This window comes from Crocuta crocuta, unplaced genomic scaffold (genome assembly GCF_008692635.1).
Source record: "Crocuta crocuta isolate KB4526 unplaced genomic scaffold, BGI_CrCroc_1.0 scaffold64, whole genome shotgun sequence".
Lineage (NCBI taxonomy): Eukaryota > Metazoa > Chordata > Mammalia > Carnivora > Hyaenidae > Crocuta > Crocuta crocuta.
Window position 1 is genome coordinate 580,287 of NW_027530640.1, and position 8,774 is coordinate 589,060.

The 8,774-nt window shown below is 41.3% G+C and overlaps 1 protein-coding gene across 1 annotated transcript in view; it reads left to right on the top strand.

Annotated features, from left to right (window-relative positions):
- GRAMD2B (GRAM domain containing 2B) overlaps positions 1 to 1,597 on the top strand; it is a 68,032-nt gene extending 66,435 nt beyond the window's left edge. The window contains exon 14 of the mRNA XM_077768574.1: positions 405 to 1,597. Within this exon, the coding sequence (XP_077624700.1) occupies positions 405 to 446 (42 nt within the window). The 3' untranslated portion in view covers positions 447 to 1,597. The remainder of the gene's footprint in view (positions 1 to 404) is intronic.
- The last annotated feature ends 7,177 nt before the right edge of the window (positions 1,598 to 8,774 follow it).

Below are 8,774 nucleotides of genomic sequence, written 5' to 3' on the forward strand. Positions count from 1 at the left end.
CCCCCCCCCCCCACTTTAAAGTGGATTATCAGCAGAGCTCTATTCCGCTAAAAAGCATTTGCCTGATTGAAAATGAACCCAGGGGTAGCTTTTTATTGCAGGTAGAATAGATTAATCTCAGAATTATATAGGCTATGGCAGATAGGCCCTTCCATTCTGTTTGGTTTTTTTTGTTTTTTTGTTTTGTTTTTTTGAAAGACTGCATAAGCAGGGGCTGAGCAGAGAGAGAGGGAGACACAAAATCCAAAGCAGGCTCCAGGCTCTCAGCCCACAGCCTGAACAAGGCTCAAACCCACAAACCTTCAGATCATGACCTGAGCCAAGGTCTGAGTTTAGCCAACTGAGCCACTCAGGCACCCCTCCATTCTCTTTAATAACAAGAACTTCTCTCTTACTATTTTAAGATACAAAACAATCTACAGAAGCTGCTTGAGAATGGTGACTGACGGACCACGGTGTTCAGGCCAACATGATACCTCGCGCTTCCCTTTGAAGAAGGTGCTCCCCGAGTCATTGTGGTGGCGCGCTCCCTGCTGGCCAGAGGAGCGAGCCGACAGGCGTCCCCCGCCATATTTGCACTTGGAGGTCTGCGGCTCAGGAAAGGGGGGGGAAGGAAAATAGTTTTGGTTCCTGTGCAATAAACACGGACCCTTTCTCTCTGAGGAAGTTTTCAGTGCTGCTGCCTGAAGAAAACAGACCCATCTCTGGAGGTCTCAGGAAGGGCCTTGGTGGACACCCTCCCGGATGATTGTGGTCCCACAGTTAACTCGACTGTGTCAGCAAACACACTCCACTTCATGCCCTTTCAGTCCTTTCCCTGCTCCCTTTTCTCTCCTGTACACCCTTCTGAACCAACCTTCAAACTAAGGGATAGATCACGTGCCAACAAACTTGATACGAACCTTTCAAGAATGAGCCAGGACTCTAAAACAGCAAGAAATAGCTCTAATGGACAGACTTGTCTCCAACGACACCAACATGTTTCTCCTTTCCCTCCTTCGGCTGTTCTGTTCTGCTTTAAATCCTCTCAGTTGAGCACCAGCAAGAATACCGCAGAGTGGATTGAAATATCCCACGTGTGTTGTGTTTTGTTCAACTAATACTTAATTGGACTGACTGGCACCGGCCCCAGATCAGGAATCTGTGACACATGCGACTCAAGTACTAATTTAAGCTTCCCCTGCAACCAAAACTAATCTTTAAACCAAAAAGTACCACAGTGATTTGATACTGGATGAAAAACACTGAATTCTTAAATGTGTAGGTGAACTGTGTTACTTTTGAAGCAGGATGCCCATATTGAATATGAAGCCCATTTCAGCATGACTAACATAAAGAAGTAACTGGTGGTTTGCTAACTTCTATTTCCCATATGAGTTGGCTGGTTTTTATTAATAATTATTTAGGTACCAGAAGATCTGTAATATAAATAACTGTTTCTATCAGCAATGCATTTTATAATCATTTCTATGAAATGTATTTTGTTTAATCAGATAAGCTAATAAATGAATTAGTTACACCATTTGGATTTCTTAGCCTCCTGGACAAGAACTGTGCCTGGTGCACCCTGGCTTTTAATAAATTCTCATTGGTTCAACTGCCCTAATAACACTGTGTTTTGTCAGTTGGTAAACTTTTAACTATGACAACATGCTTTTTTTTTTTTTTTAACTGCTTCTCACCTCTACTACTTCCAACTCACCAGTACTTCTTGCTTCCCAAGTATTCATTCCACAGCTCAAAGATGATTTAAATTCTGGGGTTGCAATGATACAAGGGAAAGAAAATGAACTTCGAAATCAGGAAAACAATGCCTGATGTCTGGATCCACATTTTATGGGTTGTGTGACCTTAAGGCTTTTGGCCATTTTACCCCATTTTATTTATGTGACCAAAACTACCAACAAAAAGTGTCATTGTGAGGATTCAATGTGATGATTGTCTCTACAGCACATCACAGTGTCACGCAAGTAGTACACTCTCAGACCAAGTACCATATTAGCTATTTTTAGAAATGTTTTCAAGTCTGACATTGTAGTTATATAAAAGTTCTATGTCCATAGTTAACAGTCAAGGGGCGCCTGGCTGGCTCAGTTGGTAGAGCATGTGACTCTGGATCTCAGGGTTGTGAGTCTGAGCCCCATGTTGGGTGGAGACATTACATAAAAATAAAATCTAAGAAAAAGTTTAGAGTCAAAACCCACTAGGGATTCAAGAGGGAGTAAGCCACCTATAGAGAGAAATTTTACGGGTGTGAAAAGCTTTAAGAGGTTCAAGTTTCACGGTGAAGGAAACAATCAACAAAACTAAAAAAGCAACCTATTGAATAGGAAAAGATCATTGCAAATGACATACATGATAAAATGTATCCAAAATATTCAAACAATTGATAAAACTCAACGCCCAAATAAACTAAGAATCCAGTTGAAAAATGGGAAGACATGGAAAGATGTTTCTACAGAGAAGACATGCAGCTGACCAACAGACTCATCAAAAGACGATCAACATCACTCATCAGGGAAATGCAAATCAAAACAACAATAGGAAAACACCTCATGGGGCACCTGGGTGGCTCAGTCCATTATGCAATCGACTCTTGATTTTGGCTCAGGTCATGATCTCATGGTGGTTCGAGCTGTGCATCAGCCTCTGTGCTGTCAGCTTGGGATTCTATCTCTCCCTCTCTCTCTCTGCCCCTCCCCTGCTCATTTCTCTCTGTCTCAAAAATAAACAAAAAAAATTTCTTTAGAAAACACCTCAGATCTGCCAGAATAGCTAAAATCAAACATACGGGAAACAAATGTTGGCAAGGACGGGGAGAAAGAGGAGCCCTTGTGCACTGTTGATGGGAATGCAAACTGGTGCAGCCACTCTGGAAAATGTTAAGAGGTTCCTTAAAAAGTTAAAAATAAAACTACCCTACCATCCAGGAATCACAGTACTAGGTATTCACCCCCAAAACACAGAAACACTAATTCAAAGAGATACATGCACTCCTGTTTATAGCAGCATTATTGGGGCACCTGGGTGGCTCAGTTGGTTAAGCGTCCGACTTTGGCTCTGGTCATGATCTCGTGGTTCGTGAGTTCATGCCCTGCATTGAGTTCTGTGCTGACAGCTCAGAGCCTGGAGCCTGCTTCAGATTCTGTATCTCCCTCTCTTTCTGACCCTCCCTTGCTTGCTCTCTCTCTTTCTCTCTCTCTCTCTCAGAAGTAAATAAAACATTTCAAAATACATATATAGCAGCATTATTTACAATAGCCAACTTATGGAAGCAACCCCAGTGTCCAGTGACAGATGAATGGATAAACAGGAAGTGGCAGATATACACAATAGAATATTATTCAGTCATTAAAAAAATGAAAAATGAAATCTTGTCATTTGCAAAGACATGGATTGAGCTAGAGAATATAACGCTGAGTGAAATAATTCAGTCAGATAAAGAAATATACCATATTATTTCACTCATGTGGAAAGATGAACGAACAAAGGAAGGGAGAAAAAGATAAACCAAGAAACAGACTCTTAACTCTAGAGTTAAAGATTAAAGAATACACCTACTGGTGCACCAGGGTGGCTCAGTTGGATAAGCGTCCTACATCAATTCAGGTAATGATCTCATGGTTTACAAGTTCAAGCCCAGCATCAGGCTCTGTGCTGACCACTCAGAGCCTGCAGCCTGCTCTGAATTCTGTGTCTCCCTCTCTCTCTCTGCCCCACTTCTGCTTGCCCTATCTTTCTCTTTCTTTTTCTCTCTCTCTCAAAAAAAAACTTTTTAAGAGTACTCCTATCAAAAAAGTAAAAATGTATGGATGCAAAAATCCTCAACAAGATACTTGCAAATCAAATTCAACAGCATTTAAAAAGAATTATCCACCATGATGATGTGGGATTAATTCCTGGGTTACAGGGCTGGTTCAATATTCACAAATCAATGTAATACATCATATTAACAAAACAAAAGATAAAAACCATATGAGCCTGTCAATAGATGCAAAAAAAGTATTTGACAAAATACAGCATCCTTTCTTAATAAAGACCCTCAAGAAAGTCGGGATAGAAGGAACTTACTTACACATCATCAAAGCCATCTATGAGAAGCCCTCAGCTAATATCATCCTCAACGGGGAAAAACTGAGAGCTTTCCCCCTGAGATCAGGAACACGACAGGGATGTCCACTCTCACCACTGTTGTTTAACATAGTGCTGGAAGTCCTAGCATCAGCCATCAGACAACAAAGGGAAATCAACGGTGTCAGAATTCGCAAAGAAGAAGTCAAACTTTCACTTTTCACTCACAGATGGCATGATACTCTACATGGAAAGCCCGACAGACTCCACCAGAAGCCTCCTAGAACTGATCCATGAATTCAGCAAAGTCGCAGGGTACAGAATCAACATACAGAAATCGGTTGCATTTTTATACACTAATGAAACAACAGAAAGAAATCAAGAAACTGATCCCATTCACAATTACACAGAAAACCATAAAATGACTAGGAATAAACATAACCAAAGATATAAAAGATCTGTATGATGAAAACTATAGAAAACTTATGAAGGAAATTGAAGAAGACACAAAGAAATGGAAAAACATTCCATGCTCATGGATAGGAAGAATAAATATAGTTAAGATGTCATTACTACCTAAAGCACTCTACACATTCAATGCAATTCCAATCAAAATTGCACCAGCATACTTCTCAAAACTAGAACAAACTATCCAAAAATTTGTATGGAACCACAAAAGACCCCGAATAGCCAAAGTAATACTGAAAAATAAAACCAAAACGGGAGGTATCACCATCCCAGACTTTAGCCTCTACTACAAAGCTGTCATCATCAAGACAGTATGGTATTGGCACAAAAACAGACACATAGACCAATGGAACAGAATTAGAGATCTCAGGATTGGACCCAAAATGTATGGCCAATTAATCTTTGACAAAGAAGGAAAGAGTATCTAATGGAAATAAGACAGTCTCTTTAGCAAATGTTGCTGGGAGAACTGGACAGCAACATGCAAAAGAATGAAACTAGATCACTTTCTCACACCATGCACAAAAATAAACTCAAAATGGATAAAGGACCTGAACGTGAGACAGGAAACTATCAACACCCTAGAGGAGAAAGCAGGAAACAGCCTCCTTGACCTCCACCGCAGCAACTTCTTACTTGACACATCCCCAAAAGCAAGGGAATCAAGAGCAAAAATAAATGATTGGGACCTCATCAAGATTAAAAGCTTCTGCACAGCCAAGGAAACAACCCATAAAACTAATAGGCAACCAACGGAATGGGAAAAGATAGTTGCAAATGACATATCAGATAAAGGGTTAATATCCAGAATCTATAAGGAACTCACCAAACTACATACCCAAAAAACAAACAACCCAGTGAAGAAATGGGCAGAAGACATGAACAGACGCTTCTCCAAAGAGGACATCCAGATGGCCAACAGACACATGAAATAATGCTCAGCATCCCTCCTCATCAGGGAAATACAAATCGAAACCACACTGAGATACCACCTCACGCCGGTCAGAGTGGCTAAAATGAGCACATCAGGAGATGTGGCGAGGATGTGGAGAAACGGGCACCCTCCTACACTGTTGGTGGGAATGTAAACTGGTGCAGCCCCTCTGGAAAACAGTGTGGAGGCTCCTCAAAAAAATTCACAATAGAACTCCCCTAGGACCCAGCAATCCCACTGCTAGGAATTTACCCAAGGGATACAGGAGTGCTGATGCATAGGGGTACATGTACCCCAATGTTCACAGCAGCACTCTCAACAATAGGCAAAACCTGGAAAGAGCCTAAACGTCCATCAACTGATGAATGGATCAAGAAGATGTGGTTCATCTATACAATGGAATACTACATGACAATGAGAAAGAATGAAATCTGGCCATTTGTAGCAATAGAGATGGAACCCGAGGATGTTATGCTAAGTGAAATAAGTTAGGCAGAGCAGGACAGATACCATATGTTTTCACTTATAAGTGGAACAGGAGAAACTGAACAGAGGACCATGGGGGAGGGGAAGGGGGAAAATAGTTGGGGAGAGGGAGGGAGGCAAACCATGAGAGACTCTTGAATACTGAGAACAAACTGAGGGCTGATGGGGGTGGGGGAGAGGGGATGGAGGAGGGCACTTGCTGGGATGAGCAGTGGGTGTTATATGGAAACTTCACAATAAACTATAAAAGAAAAAAAGTAAAAAGGTTAGAAATACAAGAATTAGTAATCTGCCCTCTAGGAATTTATCCTGAAGCAATAAGCACAGAGCTAGTCTGAGATTTAGGTACAAGAATATTCTTTGAAGCATTATGACAGCAAAATATTAGAGATTCCATTCAACAGCAGATCAGATGATATAGCTATTGAGAGTTGTATTGCCAAACAATGGCATAGAAAATGCCATTAAAAAGGGAGGCACAAAACTACAGTATGATCCCAATTTTATGAAGAAACTCCTATATTTCCTACATATATGTGTGTATACACCTACATATGTATATATAGCAGCACATACACTTAGACTTTTTCTGTATTCTCTAAAGTTTGTACAAAGGGCAGTTACTACCATTTTTTAATAAGGTAAGTTAATTAAAAACAATCAGTGGCTCCCAGCAGGGAATCAGATCTTACCATTGCACCCACCTCACCCAGTAACAATGCCTCTAGTTCTTTGCTAGGAGCAGCTTAAGAAATTTGTTTTAACATTTACTCATTTTTGAGAGACAGGATGTGAGCAGGGGAGGGGCAGAGAGAGAGGGAGACACAGAACCTGAAGCAGGCTTCAAGCTGTCAGCACAGAGCTTACACAGGGCTTGAACTCACAGCTGAGATCATGACCTGAACCAATGTTAGATGCTCAGCCGACTGAGCCACCTAGGCACCAACAGGATCAACTTTTTAGTGGTTTTTCCAACAACCACTACATTGAGTTTTCCAAAGAGAGAGAAAGCATTTCATCATTTCTAAATTTAGTTGCTATTTTTGCTCTGGGTATGCTGTTACTTGTTTTATTTTTTGTCAATAGCTCCTAAGTCTAAATCTGGTACAGATGGATCTGAATGATGCCGCCCATGTCTGCAGATTAATTCCAAAGAAGCACTGGAAAGCAAGCATCTGGGATTTTTTAGCCTCTACCACCTAGACACCAAAGTGGGGAGTTCTAAATAAGGAAGGGGTTTCAGATGCTAAGTAGCCAAAATAAGAGCAAATATCCACTATATTCCTTGCCCTTTAAAACCTTAGCATTACCTTTCTAGAGTGAAAACAAAGAGAAAGTAGAGATTAGCTGTTTGGCACCCCTGGCTGGCTCAGTCGGTTAAGTATCCAACTCTTGATTTCAGCTCAGGTCATGATTCTGAGGTAAGATTAAGCTCCAAGTTGGGCTCTACCCTGACAGCTTGGAGCCTGCTTGCGATTCTCTCCCCCACTCTCTCTGCCCCTTCTCCTGCTCATGCACCCTTGTGCACATTCTCTTTCTCAAAATAAATTTTTTAAAAATGGGCGGAAGAACCAAACACATTTTTCCAAAGACATACAGATGACCAACAGGCACGTGAAAAGATTCACAACATCATTAGTCATCAGGTAAATGCACATCAATACCACAGTGAGATATCACCTCCACCTGTCGGAATGGCTATTACCAAAAGGACTAGAAATAGCAAATGCTGGCTACCACATGGAGAAGAAGGATCCCTCTTGCACTGGTGGCGGGAATGTAAATTGGTGCAACTGCTATAGCAAACATATGGAGATCCCTCAAAAACTTAAGAATAGGGACACCTGGATGGCTCAGTTGCTTAGGCATCTGACTCTTGATTTTGGCTCAGGTCATGATCTCCAGTTGCGAGTTTGAGCCCCACATCTGGCTCTGTGCTGACAGTGCAGAGTCAGCTTGGAGTTCTCTCTTTCCCCTCTCTCTCTGCCTTTCCCCCATTCATCTGTCTCTCTCTCTCTCAAAATAAACAAACCTTAAAAAAATTAAAAATAGAGCTACCATAGGATCCAGCATTTCCATTTCTGTGTATTTACCCAAAGAAACACACCAAAAACATGAACTCAAAACGATATTGAAGCACTATTTGTAACAGACAAGATAGGAAACAACCTAAGTGCATACTGAAGGATGAATGGATAAAGAAAATGTAGTGTATATATATAATGGAATATATTATTATATAAAATATGTATATTATTCCATAAAATAAGAATGAACTCTTCATAGTTCCAAACCTAGATGGCAAAATGGAACACCCTGACACTCCACCATGGACACAACAAGTCTACACAAATTTACAGATCAGCTTCACCTAAAGAACAAAGGCGCTGGGGCGCCTGGGTGGCTCAGTTGGTTAATTGTCCCACTTCAACTCAGGTCATGATCTCACAGTTCATGAGTTTGGGCCCCATATCGGGCTCTGTGCTGACAGCTCAGAGCCTGGAGCCTGCTTCTGATTCTGTGTCTCCCTCTCTGTCCCTCCCCTGCTCGCGCTCCGTCTCTCTGTCTCTGTCTCTCTCTCTCAAAAGTAAAATAAAAACATTAAAAAAAAAGAACAAAACGCTACTGAACAGCTTCCACACACCAAAAAATGTAGAAAGCACACAGAAAATGGCAAGAGGGATGGAGATAAAGTTGCAAAGTGAACCACCTCTGATGCTGCAAAGTACGGCCGGGCCAGTAGGGACTGTGCTGAGAGAACCCAAGCAGATTCACCTGACCTGGGGCTCCAAGAAAAAAAAAAAAAAAAAAACAA